This window comes from Dysidea avara, chromosome 12 (genome assembly GCF_963678975.1).
Source record: "Dysidea avara chromosome 12, odDysAvar1.4, whole genome shotgun sequence".
Lineage (NCBI taxonomy): Eukaryota > Metazoa > Porifera > Demospongiae > Dictyoceratida > Dysideidae > Dysidea > Dysidea avara.
This window is the reverse complement of record NC_089283.1, coordinates 16,002,692-16,024,884: the sequence shown is the minus strand read 5'-3', so window position 1 is coordinate 16,024,884 and position 22,193 is coordinate 16,002,692. Positions and strand designations below refer to the sequence as shown.

The 22,193-nt window shown below is 37.5% G+C and overlaps 1 protein-coding gene and 1 long non-coding RNA gene across 2 annotated transcripts in view; both read left to right on the top strand.

Annotated features, from left to right (window-relative positions):
- Nucleotides 1-22,193, top strand: part of LOC136241680 (roundabout homolog 1-like) — a 302,043-nt gene that overhangs the window by 95,866 nt on the left and 183,984 nt on the right. The window contains exons 3-5 of the mRNA XM_066032935.1: nucleotides 17,390-17,574; nucleotides 17,932-18,106; nucleotides 21,063-21,323. Coding sequence (XP_065889007.1) covers nucleotides 17,390-17,574; nucleotides 17,932-18,106; nucleotides 21,063-21,323 — 621 coding nt within the window. The remainder of the gene's footprint in view (nucleotides 1-17,389; nucleotides 17,575-17,931; nucleotides 18,107-21,062; nucleotides 21,324-22,193) is intronic.
- LOC136241702 (uncharacterized) lies at nucleotides 250-2,903 on the top strand. Its single transcript, XR_010694379.1, has 5 exons — nucleotides 250-1,131; nucleotides 1,680-1,784; nucleotides 1,841-1,939; nucleotides 2,518-2,630; nucleotides 2,676-2,903. It is a non-coding gene; the product is annotated as an uncharacterized lncRNA (long non-coding RNA).

Below are 22,193 nucleotides of genomic sequence, written 5' to 3'. Positions count from 1 at the left end.
AGGCAAATCCTCTTGTAGGACAGGACTAGTACCCCACAGGAATGGGTGAAGCCCACCACCCATTACGTGAGACATGCATGACAGTTGGAATTGTTAATAACAGATATATATATATATATATACCACCTACAGTATGTAGCTCATAGGTTACAGGTGTGAGTTCAGTACGTAACGTATCTGAATAATGCACAAGTGGCTCAGTGTCTTACTGGTTAGGCATGATGTGAGTCAACAGCACCCAAAGCCAATTCGAAAGTCTTTTTGTTTGTTTTCTTTGCCTGACATGCTTCTTCACCTGAGCAATCCTGATCACCAGGCATTTGTTCTTTACACTCTGTATCAGTATGCAAACTAACACTAGTCAGAAGCTGCCAAACTATTGGTCATGTCCATACAACACTTATATAATTGGACAAGCAATACTGTAATTTAAAAGGGAAAGATCTGTATAACTTAAAGTGTTTTGATTGTAACTATCAATTGTAAATGAGAGGAAGTATAATACATAAGAGAAACATTCTCTACAGAGATTGTCATAGTTGGTATAACAGTAGACTGATCGTGCTCTCATGTAAAAAGCTGCTTAGACACCAAGACCAAGGGAACTAAGCGATTTAGTAACCCGAGGCTAAATCTAAATCTCACACCTGAACAAATCTCATATCGCTTGGCAGACACTAGAGCAGATATTTACTGTGATAGTACTAACAGGACAGTGGCTAACATACTAATACTATACTACACACAATATATCAGTAATTCATATTATGCATCCAAGTGAAGAAAATTCTATCAGAATCTATGTAGATGTCACTAAAACTATTGTGTAGATGGTTTGAAAAATGTTTTATACTTTTGAATAATGAGAGGAAAAAGAAAGAGGCAACATCACCAAGTGTTTTGTGCCATGTTCACATGTGTGTATACTGTAAGTTACTTACTTGTGTATCCATCAGAATGACTATAGTAGAACTTCAGATGATATCAGTGACAAACATCAGTTAAGCTATGAGATCTCCACAAATTATCGGTACTATGAGTCTTGTGATGTGTTGGTTTTCTATGATGATTTTGATGATCCTTTCCAGAATTTTGATATCACTACTACTGTAAAAGAGTGTCAACGTGAAGGTTAGTTATAACAAGAGTTCATAATAAAAGGTACTATTTTAACTCTTGGTTATAAGAGAGCTAATTGTAGTAAGATGTGAAGGAATGCTTAGTTCCATGGTATTGTTGAATTCCTGTAACCGACATTGCATTATGGCCACTGTTGGTATAATGCTTGCATGATCTTGATTGACCACGGCCACGGTGTGATATGGAAATTATTATATTAAAAAGGAAGAAGGAAACTACCAATGAAATTCTAATATGTAGTACCACCAGCTACATTTAGTAAAATGTATCACTTGAAGAAATTAAAAAGACCACTCAAGTGCTACAAGTCAAAAGTAATAGAATATACTCTGAGTAAAATTTACTTGCAAACATTGAATTTGTAGCTTCCACAATGCTACTGTATGTCTGTTTGTTTGGCCTTATGCCTCATATTTGCAGCAATCTTTCTGTATTGCATTATATGTATATTCATATCATCATTGTAAAATGTGGGCAATATATACATACATGAATTATTATGGGTACATACAGTACTAAATATGTTTTGCTCTGCATAGTTCCCAGCATAGTCTTGTCAACCCCTTCAAACATGAGTATACAAGAAGGTTCAACATTTAACATATCATTTGTCATTATGCTGTACCCCCACCAAACTCCACATGGTACATTAATGATGAGTTTTATGAGACAGTGACATCACATGGTACACACACTATAGTGTTCACTGATGTTACACTAAGTCAAAGAGGATGGTACCATTGTGTGGTAGAGAATGAGTTTGGAAGTTACAACTACACTACCTTTGTGGAGATTTTTGGTAATACTTTACGTGATTATACATAATATTATGCAATATTGTGTATACATGTTAATAATATACAAGTAACAACCAGCAGTGTACCAGCCCTATTTATAACTGTAGGATATTGTACAATTTTCATTGTAAAAGTACTCTAATATATAGAATAGTAGTTAAGTAGTAGTTGTTCCAATACAACAGTTGATGGGTGAAATTTCCCTCAGAATTGATTTCATGAGCTAAATTTCAAGTGGAATTATATACATCTATACCAATTTTTAGTAAATTCTTGTACTTTCTGTGTAGAGAGTAAACCATGTGTGTTGTTATAAACATGATTAATATGATTATTTGCTTACTCACTACCATGACTACCAAACATACTTACGTACATGTTCACATGCACACACACACACATACACACACACACACACACACACACACACATGCAGTTACACAACATGCTCACATACACACATACACAAATGCACATGCATACAACTTCACATACACACAGACATCACACTGCATGCTATACACATATATGCACATGTTCCATGTTTACATCACCTCGAATGGTCACTGCACCTGAATAGTGGCATCCAGGAAGACAAAGGTAACTTCATGATACAACCATCGTAGCTGTTGCTGGTAGACAAAAGGCACGTCTCAGGCTGAAGTGACCATAAACAGTGAATAAATCAAGCCGGTAAGATTACCACAGTGTATTACCTTTGATGTGTAGTAACACTAGCCTTAGAAATAAATATCACTTGAACAAATTCCAAGAAAGAGGCTACTGAAGTTTTGCAAGAAAAGTATACTCTGAGTATTGTTATATTGATATACTTGTAAACAATGAATTTGTAGCTTCCACATTACTTGTATGTTTGGCCTTATGTCTGATATTTGTACCATAGTTTTGTGGAAATTTATGGCAATATTTTATGTGATTAGTCACAATAATACAATGTTGTGTATTCATGTTAATTAACAACCAGTAGGGTACCAGCCCCATTTATCAAACAGTACGGTAGTACTGCTAAAGTAGGAACCCAGTACATTGCTACAAGAAAGAACTTCCTGATGAAACCATCAAGCTTTTAATGAACTCACTGGTATCATCTCATTTGTATTGTGCTTTGCCTGTGTGGGGCCCTTCCTTTCTTTGTTTCATTTAGAATGGTCTGACATACTTTAATATTCCTATCGCTCATATAGTCTATTAAACAGCAAGGGTATAATCTTTGTATATAAATGAATGGGCTTTGATTATCCAAACTTTTTGGATTATCTGAACATGTCTTGATACCGATGAGGTTGAATATCAAGGGAGAACTGTAGTTGCTCAGAATAAGTTAATATGGCTGGTCACTACAGGTAGTTAGTTTACAATGACATTAATAAATGAAGACAGATGTTGACTGCATGCAAACTATGACAACCATCATTTCACACCATGCACACAATATGCTTTGAAGGGAAGAGACGCAATTAGGCCAGAGTCAAATATGCAGAAACATTTTAATCAGTGAAATGGTCTATTAGGGCATTTAACTCTAAGGGACTGTTCTAGAGGGTAGGAGGCATTTTTCTGTTGCAGTTTGCATTTTCTACTGACTGGGTGTATTAGAGAGTATTAATCTGTTTTCAGGCATTAGTATTTGGAAATATCCACATAATACACTAGCCTATGCTGGCATAGCACTCTAGCCTATTTATTATGCTGGCATATTTGCTGCAGGCTGAGACACAATAGCTAATGAGGTTTGTTTATTATTTGAATTATATAGTTTGACCATAATGTTTAATGGTTGATTGATTATATACCTGATTGTGATCTAGTGTGGTTTTGGCTCTCCACAGGTTCCTTCCAACTGACACTGGCTACAAGTTTATGTAGCTATTTATCCATCTAATCTTGTTACCTGATTTAATATCTGATCTTGTCTATAGTTAGGCCATCATTGTTATATTCCTTCAACCCGCATCATTTTTTTATGTAGCCACACCAAATTTAATTGCCATTATAGATCACATGAGTGCACTATTTCATGATAGCAGGAGGCACAGAGTGATCAAGTTTTAAGGTAAAGCATTATCTGTGCATGGAAACATAGCAGAAGGTTGGAAGTCCCTCCACTGTTGTTCAACAAGGTGCATGGTGTACAGCCCTGGCAGCCTTCAAGATCAGGATACTCTAATAGAGCAGTCAGAGACTGAAATAACTAGAGTTAAGTGTATAATCAATAATCAATAACACCTCTCACCCGCATCATCTTTTGTTCTGTTGGGTGATGGGAAACAAGTAATATAATAATGATGGCCTTAAGTGTTCATGAATCTCCACAGGTTCTTTCCAAGTGACTTTGGCTGCAAATTTATGCACAGTAATTTGGAACATAAAAGTACTTCAGCTAAGACTTTCTACATCCCAAATACCAGACTGATTGGTTCAGCCATTTGACAACTACAGGTGTCTGGAAAAAGATCATCTATGTTGATGTGTCACGTTGAGCACTTTGACCATAATGGTGGGATAAACCAGCTAGTACCCCTACTAATTGAAGAAAGTTCTTTCATATTGTACCCTTTACATCATTAAAAGATGTCTCAAAACCATCATACATGCAGAGATTTGGACTACATGGACATGTTATTGCACTGTATACTAGACCCATCTGCTCGAAAACATTAGTTAATGGCATGTAAGGAGTTGCTGCAGACAAAACAGACCATACCTGGATCAAACAGCAATAGCACAATGTTCACAGCAACTGTTTCCATCATTTGAGTGGCTGTGGAGATGTTGCAAATGCGTTGGATTCTTAAAAACCAAAGAATAGCGGTGTCCGGAAATGGTAGTCAATGAAGCACGCTGACTTCAATGAGCCGTATCTTCCATAGCTGAGACTCCAAATTTTTATCAACACGCGACCATAGACTGATGTTACATTCCCTAGAGTTTGGTGGAAATCGGAGCTGTAGTTACTGAGTTCAGGGCTACTGTCCAGATTGTTGATCGCTTTGTTTGGTTATTGATTGTTTTTCCGGACAGATATATTGGCTTCGTATTCCTAGCTGCTTCAAAGGTTCGGGCTGAAATTTTATATTCAAAGTACTTTAGCTTAGACCTTTATATGCTTCAAATATTTAGACTGATCGGTTTATCCGTTTGGCAACTACAGGTGTCAAGGAAATAATTGTCCGGTTATTGATGACTTAGTCTAGACTAGTACATATCAATTGTACCATGTGCCCCCCCTCATGATATGTGCACACTTACAGACACACAGACATGCACACAAGGACTCAGCTGTCATGTGAAACACAGTTATTGCCACACAGCCAACCAACATTGGGATGCCTGTGCACCACTCAGGCACTTGAGTCTTGTATAGGAAGGAGTCTTGTGCAAGCAAATCCCTGGGGCAGAACTAGTAACCTACAGGAGGACTGTCCAGGTCTCACAGTGAGAGGCTGCAGAACCCTATTGTAAGTTCCAACACTGCTAAGCAAGACAAGGATGGTTGGACATTTGCTTTCCCAGGTAATGTTTATGCTATATCTGGGAAGGCTGCTTCCCCAGTTGACACCAGGCCACCAGGCCCCCATCAGGGTAAACTGGAGCAATGTGAGTAAAGTTTCTTGCTCAAGGAAACAACAACAACACTAACTTGGTATAACAAGGCATCAAACCTGAACCTTTCCATTACCAGGGTAATAGGGTGATGTTCAAGCCACTTGGCTATGCTGCTTCACACACACACACGCACACGCACACACACACACACACACACACACACACACACACACACACACACACACACATACACACACACACAAACACACTTATGTACATACATACATATGCACGTACATACGTACATACATACATATGCACGTACATACGTACATACATACATATGCTCGTACGTACGTACGTACATACATACATACATACATACATACATACATACATACATACATACATACATACATACATACATACATACATACATACATACATACATACATACATACATACATACATACATACATACATACATACATACATACATACATACATACATACATACATACATACATACATACATACATACATACATACATACATACATACATATATAAGCTGTGTGTATGCATGCACATAATGTACATGGACTAAATTTAAGTACTTTCCACTATCCTCTTTGTTTACAAAATACACAAAACTTTTTTTCTTTATACACAAAATTTGATGTTCTTTCAAATATTCATGCTGCACTTTACGGTCACAATTGAATAATAATATAATCACTATATACATGAAATGATGTGTATTCCCAGCTTGTTCCATTTCTTAATGTCTTTCTCATTTCTAGGAGTGTGAAGAATGATTTCTGAGTACACATGAGTCCGTGAAATTGTTTGCCTCATTTTGTGACGTCAATGTTTTTGAAGACTGTGATGGTAGTTATGAGAAAACCCCTTGCCACACTCTGGACTTTGACTGCAATAAATATTGTTTTGGTATTGCACAGTACCTATTGATGTCATGCCCCACCCCCGGGTAGAGTGGGGCAATTGACAAAGTCTAGTGTCTGGAACTGGGGTTAAGAAATTCCACTATGTCCTCACCTCAAAAGAGGGGCTTCTATAAGGGATTTGATTTACCTATTAAAATAATTTTGGTTCAACAAACTGCCACCGTCAGCAACCCCACGGGTGGGGCAAGATGTAGATGTCAAATCCCCAATAGGTGTATGGGGTCCCTGGAGGTGGGGCTTGACATTGATAGGTGCATTAGTATGTGCATTAGTATGTGCATAATAATTATCTTGATTGAGTAAGTTACTTGTTTTATTAGTAGCTAAATTATTCACTTGTTAAATGTGCTCATGCATAGAGAAGGTACTATATATATATAGATCTATAAGGCCCCTATTCGGTGATTATTAGTTTCTCATCCAGCCTTTCTAATTATTATGATGCGGGCGGGAGGGTATTACCATTATGTCATTATTTTATAATATTAACACTGATGTACAGACCTTGTCCAAATTGTCTTTCTTTCTTACTACAAACATTTCCTTCACCAGCTGATTCTACTTTTCGTGATCGCCAACTGTTTTTAGACAGTCAACTGAAAGCCTGCTTTGATGAAGTCGATAGAGCACGATTGCAACTGGCACTGCAGCAATTTGCTATGGAAACAACAGTTCTCCTGGCGATACATAGCGCATTTTAGCGTTCATCAACAAAAAATTATAACAGTTTGGTATCACGTGTTCTTCTGAGCATGCACAGAGTAAATAATGGCTTACCATGCGGTAGCTTAAGAAGGATGCGGGCGGTGGATGAGAAACTAATAATCACCAAATAGGGGCCTAAAGGTGTAATGGTATATAGCTAGCTTACTTCTGAAGTAGAGAAGCTTCTGAACGGATCGTTCTTCGTCTTTCCTGGTAAAGCCAATGATTGCTTGTATCAGTGATTGTTGGCATAAGCGTCAACAATATATCAAAGTAATCGTAAGTATCACAGATGCATTAACTTCTTGAGGTAGTTAGTCAAGATCACGTGATCGTTGCTAAGCAACGACCAGTGGCTTTTGGGGATACAATGAACCTAAAAAATCCCGCACTCGACAATCCGTGACCACATAATTTTATTGAAGTCATCAGTAAACGTAGAGTGACGTCATAACTTAGAAAATTCACCACTATAAAAATAATGGTTACTAATCTATCCGGAACTAGTCAGAAAGAAGTAGTAGCTAGAGTAAGGCTGTGCGGCGAATTCAGAGGGGTGCAAGATAAGTTGACGGAAAGAAGTGAGTCAATGAGATTATGCACTGAATAGCTACTTTTTTTTGTCATTGCATGTCGAAGGCGCCAGCATGAACGCAGGCCGTGATCGAGGCTTATGTATTATTTGCAACTCATATGGCTACGCATATAAGAAACCAATTTAAAACTTGTTCCCGACACCCATGCTCCTTCAAATGTGTCTACCCCTTCTGGTGGTGCCAGCCTCTGTGGCTGAAATTGCGAAATATTCCACTTTGACTACTTCTTTTCACTTCCCTCCCCTTTGTATCGAGACCCTGGGTTCTTGTGCACGTTGATTGGTGCGGCGGATAGGTTCCCGGGTCATGGAGCGGACTGGAGAGCTACACAATTTTTTTTTTAATTCAGAAGATTTCGATTGATGTGCAACGCGGTAACGCTGCTTTAGTGATGACGACCATTCCATTGCCTCAGGATTGGGCAGAGTTAGCTACTCTGCCCGATTGGTAGATGGCATTGATTGCAAATGATGACCTACCAATGTAGTGTTTAACTGCCTGGTTATTAGTGATTCTAATAGTCTGATGTGATCCAAAAAAATAAATAAATGAAAATAAGGCCAGGCCACTACAATGAGATAACTTGTTTCTCATCAACTTCTCATAGAGTAACACATGCGGGCAGGAGGGCGGGTTATCTCATTATCTCATTATTGCACAAGCAATAGCTATAAATTACAGGATGTATTATTTGTACAAAACCAGTATAATAATCCTTTATTTCAGGTTATTGGCAGGGTACACACCAAGCACTGGTGCGCACTAAGAGTAAAACTCCGAGTTCACATAAACTTCAACTTCAGTAACAAAGCTTTCAAGTCCTTTACGAGAGTTCCATCAGTCTTGGGGTCATGTACCATACCCAAGTACAGCAACAGCAGCAGCAGCAGCAGCAGCAGCAGCAGCAGCAGCAGCAGCAGCAGCAGCAGCAGCAGCAGCAGCAGCAGCAGCAGCAGCAGCAGCAGCAGCAGCAGCAGCAGCAGCAGCAGCAGCAGCAGCAGCAGCAGCAGCAGCAGCAGCAGCAGCAGCAGCAGCAGCAGCAGCAGCAGCAGCAGCAGCAGCAGCAGCAGCAGCAGCAGCAGCAGCAGCAGCAGCAGCAGCAGCAGCAGCAGCAGCAAACAACAGCAGTGTTAGCACGTGTAGGCTAGTCGGTCTTATTATGTGGAGGGACTCTGCATGGTTGTGGCAGAAGTAGCAACACTAAAGCTACTATATATATGACTCTCAGATATGATGGCCCTGCACACAGGGCATGCAGGTCACGGTACCAATGCTAGTGTATAGTCTAATGTACATTGTAGCACTCACTGTTGATGCCTTGGTGGTTGTTGATGCTCCAGAAAGTACTCTACTCAACACAGAAGTAAAAAACTTATTAAATGGTGTCTATATCTCAATGGGATTGCAGTTTTCCATGGAAATAGTGCTTTTCTACGTGATAAACCCACTACCACAACACTAAAAAAAAGCCATGCTGCAATCTCGTGCAGTAATGAGTGCGCATGGGAAAAAGAAAATTTTGGTGCGGGTGGTTGATGAGAAACAAGTTATCTCTCATTGTAGTGGCCTAATAAAAGGAGAAAAATAAAATAAAAATGACATAAATATAGCTATTAGCTATGGGAGTATGGTGTTACATGCATGCTATACAGTATACGTAGCTATAATTATGTGACTGGATTTTCAAAAAGCGGCCACACGCATCCAATTCGATTAACTTACATAGTGTTCAAGTAGCATGATACAAGTCTGAAATTTTCTCTATTTTATTAAGTCATGTTGGTACTCACTATTGACCAAATTTCAAGTCAATAGCACTTTCCAATATTAAGGTTATGAATTGTTGAAGTTGGTAAATTCGAGCGGTCACCAACTGATTCGAAATCTCGTACACCCCTGGCTGAAATCTGATACGAAATCTTTGAATTCAGTAGAATTTTATAAAATCTGAAATCAAATCATATATTATAATGACTCTGTGATCTCGCCGTAATTTTTTGTTCATCATTTTGTTAGCTTATAATTGAATCAGGTAGCTCATAACTAGATCGGAGAGAACTATTACCACTGTAACTAAACTATAGCCACATGCTTACGATTTGGAGAAAATAGGATCGTTCAAGGTTTCTTTATTCGATATACCTCGCGTTAAAGCTACGTCGCTATGACTATAGCTAACTATATCTATAGCTATAAGTATTATGCTATTTTTAAAAGTAGCTATTTATGTTATTTATCTAGTTATACTGAGAAGCAGAGCTATGTATATTCTTGAGCTAGATAGCTATTATGATGACTATATAGCTACAATATAGCTAGCTTATATAGTCCAGTTTCAACAGCTTTCACTTCTAGCTTTTATAGCTGAAATATCTACACTAAATAATAAAATTATGCATTAACTAAACTGAATATATGCACGGTATCACCTCGGGTATCTAGGACATGTGAGCAAGAAAGCATCTGATGTATTCATGTTTTCCTTTCCTCTTGCTTTTAGGAGGTTCCCTCCTGCTTTTAGGTGGTTTCGTTCCTGCTTTAAGAGGTTTCCCTATTTCCATTTGTATAATTGTGACCGGATTTGCCAAAAAGGAGTCTTCCACACACATCCAATTTACCAACTTTGACAATTTATAACGTCAGGTCAGAAAGAGCTATAAATTTGGTCAGAAGTGAGCAACATAGCTGAATAAATACTGAAAATTACAGGGAAATATGATACTCGAATACTAAGTTATGGTCTCCCAAGTTTATAGAAATGGATGTGTGTGGAAGATCCCTTTCCGCAAATCCGGTCACAAGACCTTCTTTAGTAGCTACATAGATCTTCAAATCCACTGGGATCTCTTGTTTACTGAATAGAAAGGTTGGAAACTGCTGTATGGCTACTGTACTGTAAAAAATGCTTTTAGGAGGTTTCCTCCTGCTTTTAGAAGGTTTTCCTCCTGCTTTTAGGTGGTTTCCCTTCTGCTTTAGGTGGTTTCCCTCCTGTTTTTCGGTGCTTTCCTTCAAATCTTGTGAAACAATTTTGAAATCAGTGAAATCAAGCAAAATCAGTTAAGATTTTGAAATCCATACACCGATTTTCCCAGCTGGTGACCCCTTGGTTAAATTGGATGTGTGTGGAATACTCCTTTTCGTAATTCTGGTCTATCTAGTAATAATCTATTATGTAACTACTGAATAATCAACCAAAATAAATAGGTCACGGGTTACTGTGATGCTCAACCCATTATCCCCTGCATGAGAACAACTTTGCACTAGATACGTACAATGAAATCTGCCATTGCGAGAGCCATTGTTTTCAACTTTCAATTACCAGTGTAAATGTTGTGCAGGGAGAACTTGATTGACCAATTCTATATCCACTATCCAAAGCAGTGGTAAGTATGGTCTACAGCTACCTCACTGTTTTTGGTCGCTACTCAATAGTGGCCTGGCATATAGAAAACATAGCCAAAAACTACTTAAAAGAATATAAGAGTTTTTAGTAGAAAGTACGTATTAGAAGGACATCTGAAACTTGTTCTCAGGCATTCGTTATAATTCTGTCCATCATTACTAGTAACCCCACCACCACTTGTCCATGCACTATTGTTATAATGGACTAACACAAAGCTTTAATGGATTTTCAGTAAAATGATAGCTATGACTACTAGTGGTGCTTATGTTCATTACAAGTACCTCGAACATTTATAATAGAATGATAGTATTTTTCAGTCACCACTTTTTAGTTCTTGTAACACTGCCTGTGTCTTTTATGTTTGCACTATTTGTTCACTTCAATATGCAAGCCCCAACATAAAGCCAGCAGTTCCTGTGCTTGTTCATTTTTATTGCCTTCTAACAACTGTGGAATACCTAACTCCAGATTGGATGACCCAGGTCACAAGAGTCATGTTTATTCTAGTATTAAGCAAGTCTCATCCACTTTGTAACTTACATCATATCATGTGTGATAACGAACTATTAATTTCATTGACACAGCATTCTTGACAATTGATTTTGAGGACAAAATTAATCTAATCAGCTTAGTTCCAGGGGTGAATAATAATTATATTATAGTGGCTTGTGAATAGTAAAGATATATATGAAACAATAAAAACTGTAATGTGAGATAATAGTCAAGCTGGAGATTAGTCAAGCTGGAGCTTAAGAGAAGTTCTCAATCATGTACAATCATAGGTGGCAGAATGAGGGAGAGGGGCTCAAGACCCCTTGATGTGATGAAGCCTCCCTTAGAATTGATGTGATGAAGCTTCCCTCAGAATGATATCTTGCTGAAATCATCCTTCTTGGAGTGGGGCTGAAAACTGTGAAAAAAATGTTATGCAATACTCATAATAGAGCAGTCAAAGTGCTTCATAAAACCATGTTACTATCAGTAAAAAACTCCTACAGTGGGAATCGAACCACTGTCCTCTTACTTTGAAAGTTGGTATCTTATGACTGTACCAGGTGTTTCCAGTGTCTAAAGGCTACTTATATACAGTAAATGGTGTTTGTTTATTAACCCAGCTAAAAACTTTGCCAAGAGGTTTAATGCAAATAAAAAGTTGGTACTTTGGTTGAAATGTTTCAAATTGTAATTAGTTATGGTGAACTGTGAGACACCGTGAAAGCTAGAATGATCAGACAGTCCTCCAGACCTCCTGCTGCCAGAGATTATATACTCCGGTCATTCCCCTGGCCTCACATCAACTACTTCCTCCACCACCATGTGCAATCCCTTTAAAAGCAAGAAGACGTTTGGCATAACACATTTAGCCTTTATATGGAACTGCTCCCAATTGTCAGTTGTTGGTTTGTACTGACAAGCTCAAAGTGTGATATGTTTTAGTGTTTGATTAATATGTGACCGGATTTCACATAACAAGACTTCCACACACACAATATCAAACTTACGTTTTTACCAGAAATGGATTGCAGGCCTAATACACTATCATATTCCACACTGTACTTCCTTCAGGACTGGCAAGTCTGGTTTCTGTGGCAGCTTTCTTTTGACCCTGTCAAAGCCACGAGTGGGAGATTGGTGCCATTGAATGGCCATGGCTTTGTGATAATGGTGTGTAGTGAGCTGGGACTTCACAGAGAGCTCGCCAATAGTGTTCTCAGTCAATTTGGAGTGATTTGAGGGCCATGGAGGGCCATGGAGGGCCATGGAGAGCCCAAACTTGGCCTCTGGATTCCAATCGTTTTCTTGCTTCATTATATACCCCTATATTAAGCCCACCCACCGCCCCCCACCCTCCTATTTACTACCACCTGTGATATTATTACCCGCTCAAGAAAAGCTGCCCAAAACAGGGCTAATTTTGGGTATCAGAAATGTATACACCCACTCAGTGATAGCTAGTAAATAGATGCATACTTGGTGCAAATTGTGTTTGCACAGCTGTAGGCACTGGGAAGTTATTACACAATGATTACTTAAAATCGTCATATCTCCTAACGAAGCTTTGTGCGTCGAAGCCGGGTTTGTCAAATTCAGTCACATATATACATAACTACATGCATGATAATTTTAGCCATAACATTGACTGCAGGGGCGAATCCAGAGTTTGGAAAGAGGGGGGGCACCTTTCTGAAAAACAGTTGAAGACCAAAAAAACTTGCTGAAAACCAGTTGAAGACCAAAAAAAAAAAAAAAAAAAAGGTCACGACAATAATAGCTAGTTATCCTTACCAACTATATCACGTCTGTTATGTAAAATAAAATCCTATTTATAGCTTCATAGGTAAGCTACACTGCCTCATGAACATTGTGACTGCTTTATTAGAGTAATTGACTGCTCTATTAGAGTATCTCGATCTTGTATGCAATTTCTTGAAGGGGGGGGGGGCATTTGCCCCAAATGCCCCATCCTGGATCCGCCACTGGACTGTAAACAACTTTGTAGTTAAAATGTAGCTCATACTCTCCAGACCCTTGTTTCATTTAAATTTTTTAAGTGGCTGTCTTGGTCAGTGGGTCATGCAAGCCAGTTGTGTGATCAAAACATTTTATAATGCACTTTATATTGATATTGTAGACATAATTACTGTAACTGTACATGTAACTTAGCCATGTTTTTTCAGAAAAAAACATTTTAAAATTTACAGAATTTTATGATGATACACCAATGTTTAACCCATTGTAAACAATGCTTTATACTGTAAAATTATGATTACATCATAATGTTGGTTTTTTTGAAGATCCGGTCACATTATTATAGCAAGCCTCAATGTGTCTATACTATTTCTGTTTATGCATGAAGAACATGTTTACACGCAGAACACTGTGTCAGAAATGCTTACTAATTTTTGTAATGAAGCCCCTAAAATGAATATTATGGTGATAGTTGGTTTTGTATGTATGTCATGTATATTGTGATTATGTGATTTCTATGAAATGAGCTTAGGTGGTTTTAAGTAAGCCAAGCATATAGTAATGTCTCCAAATAAGTATGAGATAATTGAGTATTATCCTTAATATGAAAGTCAACACTTGTACTGAAGGGGAAGTGTCATATCTGTAGTGTATTTACCATACATGTTTTATCACCATCAATTTGGTTTTTAACATTGGCTATTTTTTTCTGAGAGTTGATTTCTTGTGCGCTCCATTTACCTTTTGTATGCCCATGCAGAAGAGAGTATTTACTAGTTAAATACAGTCCTCTATTTAGTAGAATGTCTTATGTGAGCTTCAAAATGTGAAATGCAAAACTAGGAAACAAATTGTATTTCATATTAGCTTAAAAGTAGTGTACTTTGTTTTGTAAAGTTTAGTGTGAAATCAATGTATTTTTGTGCATATAATATTTACAATAATCATAGCAATGTTTCCACAATGACATTAGATTATGTAATCTGCTAGTGGTTCCAAGCGGATTTGTTCAATTAATGACCTCATCATCCAGTTCCCCTATAACATGTATTTCTTAGTGCTTTTACTATATAAGGCTGCATGGGAAGTTGACACAACGCAGGAAGCTACAGTGGAGTAATTGCATGGCTGCCTGTGTGGTCATGTAGGTGTTCAGTAGAGTAAATTATTGTTCTTGTGCTGAGTCATCAAGAATTACATCATATGAATGCTCAAAAATTCTGCTTTTACTCAGCCTGTTCTCATTGTGATATGAAACACACAACACCAAAAGTGACAATAGGGATGTGATAGTATGCATAATATTTATTTGTGCAGTGGGATTCATAATTATAAGGTTGATTGTGTAAACCATTCTGGTAGTTTCTGATCTCATATAAAAACAATGCTTTTATTTATGGAAGCCTATAGGTTCTTTTACAAAGGTCTTTGCACATTGCACAGTAATACACAACTTTGCACATATATCACATCTTTGTGCATCTTAGCACATAAAGGCCTTTGCACATTTATTACTGAGACGAGTCTTTCTGTCACATGACTTTGCTAAATCATAATTGCATATTTGTTGTGCTATTTTGTTATGTTGTACCACATTAGAAACCGTTTGTGGTAAATTAGTGTAAAAATCTTAACCATGGCCATTAGCAAGCTTAACCTATCCAATCCTGATAGCATAGGGATTCCGCTTTAGTTATACATGAATGTGCTGTACCACCCAAATACCTTTATGTAAAATTACTGGTTCCTATATATCTAACTGTTTAAATTTGTCCCTTTATTACTTGGTAGAAGCTAACAAGTTATTCTTTCATGTGTGGATGTGGGGGACACTGAGTATTTGATGTATTTTTCACTTACATTACAGACTGCATTTTCATCACAAATGTAGCTTGTCCATGTAAAGCTGCCTTGGACATTTCTTATTGTTTAGTCAATTGTTAGTGGTGTTGCTATAATTTTACTATATATTATGTCTGTGGCATGCATTTTGATTCTGTTTTACAATATTTAGCCGTCACCCCTTCTCTCTACCCTTATGTACATAATTTAGGACAACTGTCACTTTAATTTTGGTACCAGACAGACACTAGTTATAGTCAGACACAACATGTATCTTCTAGGAAAATTGTCAGGATGTTCTGGTCTGTGTATCAGCTGCCAGCTGTGACCAGGCACACCTAGTTTTCAAAGAAAATAGGATTAATGTACTTACCTTTTAAAAATTAAACTGTATGTATGAAAATTGTATGCAACATGTTACATACTGAACTCACACTTGTAACCTATGAGCTACGTACTGTAAGGTGGTATATATACATATATCTGTTATTAACAATTCCAACTGTCATGCATGTCTCACATATTGGGTGGTGGGCTTCACCCATTCCTGTGGGGTACTAGTCCTGTCCTACAAGAGGATTTGCCTATACGTACTCATGGTATCTGAATAGTGCACAAGTGGCCCAGTGTCTTACTGGTTAGGCATGACTGTGAGTCAACAGCACCCAAAGCCAATTTGAAAGTCTTTTTGTTTGTTTCTTTGCCTGACATGCTTCTCCATCTGAGCAATCCTGATCACCAGGCATTTGTTCTTTACACTCTGTATCAGTATGCAAACTAACACTGGTCAGAAGCTGCCAAACTATTGGTCATGTCCATACAACACTTACATAATTGGGCAAGCAATACTGTGATTTAAAAGAGAAAGATCTGTAACTTAAAGTGTTTTATTATTATTATTATTATTAGCACTTTACAGTGACCAGCTGACAGCAACATGTGCAGCAGCCTTAGGATTACCTAACCTAATTTCAAGGACTTAGACCTAGTGACTTGACTTACTGACTGATAATGTGTAATAGAAAAGGGGCCAAAGTAAGGAAAAAGATCTCTCCAACCCCAGGATTTGAACTGCAGGTCACCCAATGTCTAGTCGGGGCCACACTCAGTACTCCTCCAGGAGGGATGGATTTTCTTCCTTAAACCTAAAGTATTTATTATTGGAAGGAATTGCAATAATGACCAGTACATACAGTGGTGGGAGATGAGTCCATGGACATCATAATTCTTGTAATTCCTTTCTTCTGTACTAATACCATATGTATAATAGCCTCTTCCATTGCATGACCTTTATTCAGCAGTTGGCTGTGCTTCTTTAGTACATATTGACTGCCATACATGTACATCTGTACATATTTAAAGCTGTTTTAAAAATTATTGTGAAATGTGTTTTAAATTGCATTTACATTGTCGTTTCTCATCCTAGCACGATGGATAACATGATGTTACTCTTGCTGGTACTCCCATTGGGTGCATTCAGTTCTACTTATGACTGTAAGTAATAAATATGTGTGAATCCATTGTAGCTACAGAATAGTTTAGAAATGGTGTATTGTACATAAGTAAGTTTTGGTGAAAGAGCTGATTTTGTAATCACATGGAATTCCCCAAAACAACTATCCAATTATTTGTTACAACCTAGGTATGTTGTTCTTGAATAATGGCTATTAGCAATCAAAGATAGCTAAACTGGTTTTGCAAATCTTTGGTAATGATGTTATCCTAACCTGGGAATATTTAATTGGAAAAGTAGTAGTCTGTGTAAGCACGACCAAGTCATTATTCTGGTCACACAGTTATTGGTCTGTTATACACCCCACACTGGCTTCCATTGGTCACACATGTCTTGATACTGTAATTATCTACGTTTAACCTCACTGGTTTATGAACACTGTGATTGCAGATATGGGGCCACCATTTGTGGATATAAACTGCACTACAGACCATGAAGCAAAAACACATACCATTAATATATTTTGGAAAGTGGATCCACCTACAAATCTAAATCTCACACCTGCGCAAATCTCATATCGCTTGGCAGATGCCAGAGCAGATATTGACTGTGATAGTACTAACAGGACAGTGGCTGTAAGTTGCATAATAATGCTATACTACACACAATGTAGTAGCAATTCACATGCATATAAGTGAATAGATGTGAACGCCCTATATATGTCACTAAAACTATTGTGTAGATGGTTTGAAAAATAATTTTATACTTTTGAATAATTAGAGGAAAAAGAAAGATGTGCTAAGAACAAAATCCTGAAGGTTGATTGATAATGCATAAATATTAATGGGATGGTTGCTAGGGAGAAATCTGTTCACTCAAGCCATCACCAAAATTAATTTATTTTATGCAATAATCAAGGTTTACCTCACCAGTGTTTTGTGCCATGTTCACATGTGTGTATACTGTAAGTTATTTACTTGTGTATCCATCAGAATGACTATAGTAGAACTTCAGATGATATCAGTGACAAACATCAGTTAAGCTATGAGATCTCCACAAATTATAAGTATTATGAGTCTTGTGAAGTGTTGGTTTTTTATGATGATTTTGACGATCCTTCCCAGAATTTTAGTATCACTACTACTGTAAAAGAGTGTCAACTTGAAGGTTAGTTATAACAAGAGTTCATAATAAAAGGTACTATTTTAACTATTGGTTATAAGGAGACCTAATTGTAGCTAAATGTGAAGGAATGCTTAGTTCCATATATGGTATTGTTGAATTCCTGTAACCAACATTGCATTATGGCCACTGTTGGTATAATGCTTAATCTTGATTGACCACGGCCACAGTGTGATATGAAAATAATTATTTTAAAAGGAAGAAGAGAACTACCAATGAAATTTTGATGTGTAGTACCACCAGCTACATTTAGTAAAAAGTATCACTTGAAGAAATTAAAAGAGACCACTCAAGTGCTGCAAGACAAAATTAATCAAGACTCACAGTAGTGAGTCGCGCAGCCAGTAAAGCAGAAATGCACGCCACAGACAATAAATGACGCGACCACTACATGCACGTAAGGATTTTACAGGAACGAACGTTGTCAAATTCGGCCTTCCTGTAACTCACCCATCACTTAGGCTATCTCTCTGAAACTCTAGAGTTGAACTCATCGTGTCACTAGTAACTACCACACAAGCAGTGAAGCAAATCCATGCCGATTTTTCGTGATCGAGATTGCCGACATCAAAGGGGAAGTTTCATTTTTTTTGCATGCGGTTAGACGCAACCGCAGGTGTATACCTTGCATTCCTTTGTGCATTCCGAACTTTGATTGTCCTGATATCGCTTCAGTATTCTCTCAATCACCTCAAGATTCAAATTATCGATTTCACCATACATGATTACCCTACAGCGAGCCCTACAGTCGTAATTTCAGTACCAAACGAAGTTTCAGTCATCCTCAGTCGACCGTCCTAGAGGCCAAATACAAAACCCAGATTGTTGTTTTCCGCAATACTCGATTGGCATTTAGGGCAATGCATCTTTAAACTGTTCTAAAAGTTTTGTTGAGATTGAAACATACATTTTTGAGAATGGCTAGTTTGAAATTTGAATTTAGTCGCCCCCACATAATTTGCTCTCTGTAAGAATTTTACTCGGAGTTTAAAGAATGACGCGAACACAACTGCGGTCACTGGGTATTGATGAACTGGCGCTCTATGTAGTTAATCAGTGCATATAGCCACAAAGTGTGTTGCCATAGATTTATAGTCTATAATTTATGGTGCTGCATACCATCGTTTGTCTTGAAATTTGAATTTAGTCGCCCCCATGTAATTTGTCTCTAAGGGCGCAGCTTAAAGAATGACACAGAGCACAACTGTGGTTACCAGTTGTCAGTAGACACAAGCTGTGAGTAATTAGCACATGTAGCTAGCCTAAAAGGAAGTTTGCAAAACCACCTAATAATAATTTACAGTTGTCACCATGCACTTTATAGCACCCCCAAACAAAATTACACATGTAATTACAACATACAGAGACAACATACAGAGGACACATAAATACCAAACACTTTTCACATCAATAATGTAAGAATTGTACAATAATGACTGTAATATAACTGCTATGAAAATGTTTTCCAGTGGCCCGCCATGGTAGCAAATCTCACATCACGGCATGTATATTCATCCAAACACAATGGGAGTAACAAGTAAGTATGATCCCCCTCAAAAACACCTTTGCTGTAAAAAAAAGTGCATCCAAGAAACTACAAGTATCTGTATCCCAATGTAAAACAGATAAGCTGTAGAAAAACACTCCATGAAATTAATGGGTAACTGAAAGAGCTGATATCTAGAGCGGCCAAGAATAAATAATGTTACTACAACTGACTATGATTACCAAAGAATACCTTGGCTGTAGAACAGGTAAATAAAAGTAACTGGCAACCAAAACAGCTGATATCTGAAGCGGCCAAGAATCAGGTATGAGATATTGTAATACTGTAGTAAAAGAATGTCACACTATAAATATAGATCTACTCAAATAAAAAAGTCAGTATATTCAAATTCATACTTCTGGTGTAATAAAACAGTCAGTAGTTATCCATGCCTTTTATAACACTGTAAACAAGATGAAAATAATCAATGGGTGCATCCCAAGATAATATTATACATTTTACTTGCTCATTTCCAAATATCATCTGCCTTTGTACCAATTTGTTGTTCCCTCAGTGGGCCTATCACTGGCAAAATGAGTGATATCCACTCCAAAAACACCTTTGCTGTAAGAAAAGGTGCATCCATGAAACTAAAAGTACTTGTAAAACAGCTCAGTAATTGTAGAGAAAGACCTCATGAGAGTAAAAACAACTGGCAACTCAAAGAGCTGATATCTGGGGCAGCCAAGAATAAACCTTATCTTACAACTAACTGCCATGTATTGGTTGTAAAATAGGTGTACTCATCAAAGTGAAAGTAACTCAGTGAGTTACTTTCACTTTGATGAGTGCACTGTAACTGACAACTGAAACAGCTGATATCTGAAGCGACCAAGAATGAATGTTGACATACAATCAATTGCAATTAACAAAAATTTAACAATGAACCTTTATCATTCAGCTGTGTTCTATATTCACTGTATATAGCTGCATCCTTCTTTTAGCTCTAACGGACTGGTAATTTGGCCGCATTTTATAATAGTGTACAGAGCTTCAATGTTAAAGTTTTGTTAATTGCAATTGATTGTATGTCAACATTCATTCTTGACCGCTTCAGATATCAGTGTTTCAGTTGCCAGTTACAGTGCACCCATCAAAGTGAAAGTAACTCAGTAGAGTTACTTTCACTTTGATGAGTGTACCTATTTTACAAAAACCAATGCAAGGCAGTTAGTTGTATGATAAGGTTTATTCTTGGTCGCCCCAGATATCAGCTTTTTGAGTTGCGAGTTGTTTTTACTCTCATGAGGTCTTTCTCTACAATTACTGACCTGTTTTACAAGTACTTGTAGTTTCATGGATGCACTTTTTTTTACAGCAAAGGTGTTTTTGGGGTGGATATATATACATTGCCAATAATTATTGTATACTGTATACTTATTTGTTTTTCTGTAGTTCCCAGCATAGTCCTGTCAACCCCTTCAAACATGACTGCACATAAAGGTTCAACATTTAAAATTTCATTTGAGTATTATGCTGTACCCCCACCAAACTACACATGGTACATTAATGATGAGTTTTATGAGACAGTGATTGGTGCAAAAAATAATGGTATACACACAATGGTGTTCACTGCTATCCAAGAAGGATGGTATCGATGTGTGCTTGAGAATAGCTTTGGGACTGATGTGTACGCTGTGTTTGTGAATATATTAGGTAAGAATAAGATCTACATTAATATAACATCATTCATAATTATAATTGTCTTGTTCACTACCTTTTATTACTTGGAACCCTAAATACAGTATATAGCTGGGCAGTGTGCACAAACACTTAAACAGTATCTGCTAATAAAAATAATGCAAGATTAAAGCTTACACAGTCAGAGATGTAGTTATCTTTGAGGCAACCAAGGCAGCTGGTTTGATATAATTTATGAGTTTGAACAAGGAGTATTGCAAATTACTCTATTAGACCATTTTGAACAGTCAATTATGTCTTGCCTTCTAAGCTACACCAATTGGGTCACTGTGTCAAACAGGGTTAGCAACCTGACTTGGTTTCAACTCTGTTCTAATACCGTATAGAGGGAACTTTGGCGGGGGGAAACTTTGGTGAATTTGGTGATTTGCTACAAATTCGCCAAAGTTTAACCTGCCAATTACTTGTAGCGCCTGAGATTAGCATTTCATAGCTACAGATTAAGCTTGAATTTACCAAAGTTTACTTTGCCAAATGCGATTAGCTTGCTATTGCCAAAGTTACCCCACCAATGTTTCCCTCTATACGGTAGTATGCACGTGTGTACATGTTGAGCAGACCCCCCAAAAAACATTTGATGGAATTACACAATTTCTTGAAATTTGGTTCAAGTATTGATCTTTTTATTCAAATGTCGGACTTATTACCAATTAAAATTTTACCTACGGAAAAGCCATAAAAGTGCACACTTTGTTACAACCTTTACCGAGCTTGTAATGTATATAGCTAAACTACACATGTCTGCACCCTTAACAGTTTATCTGTCACTACTACTCATCTAGTTGGCTGAAATGTTACTTCTCTTGAGAAAAGATCTACTTTTCT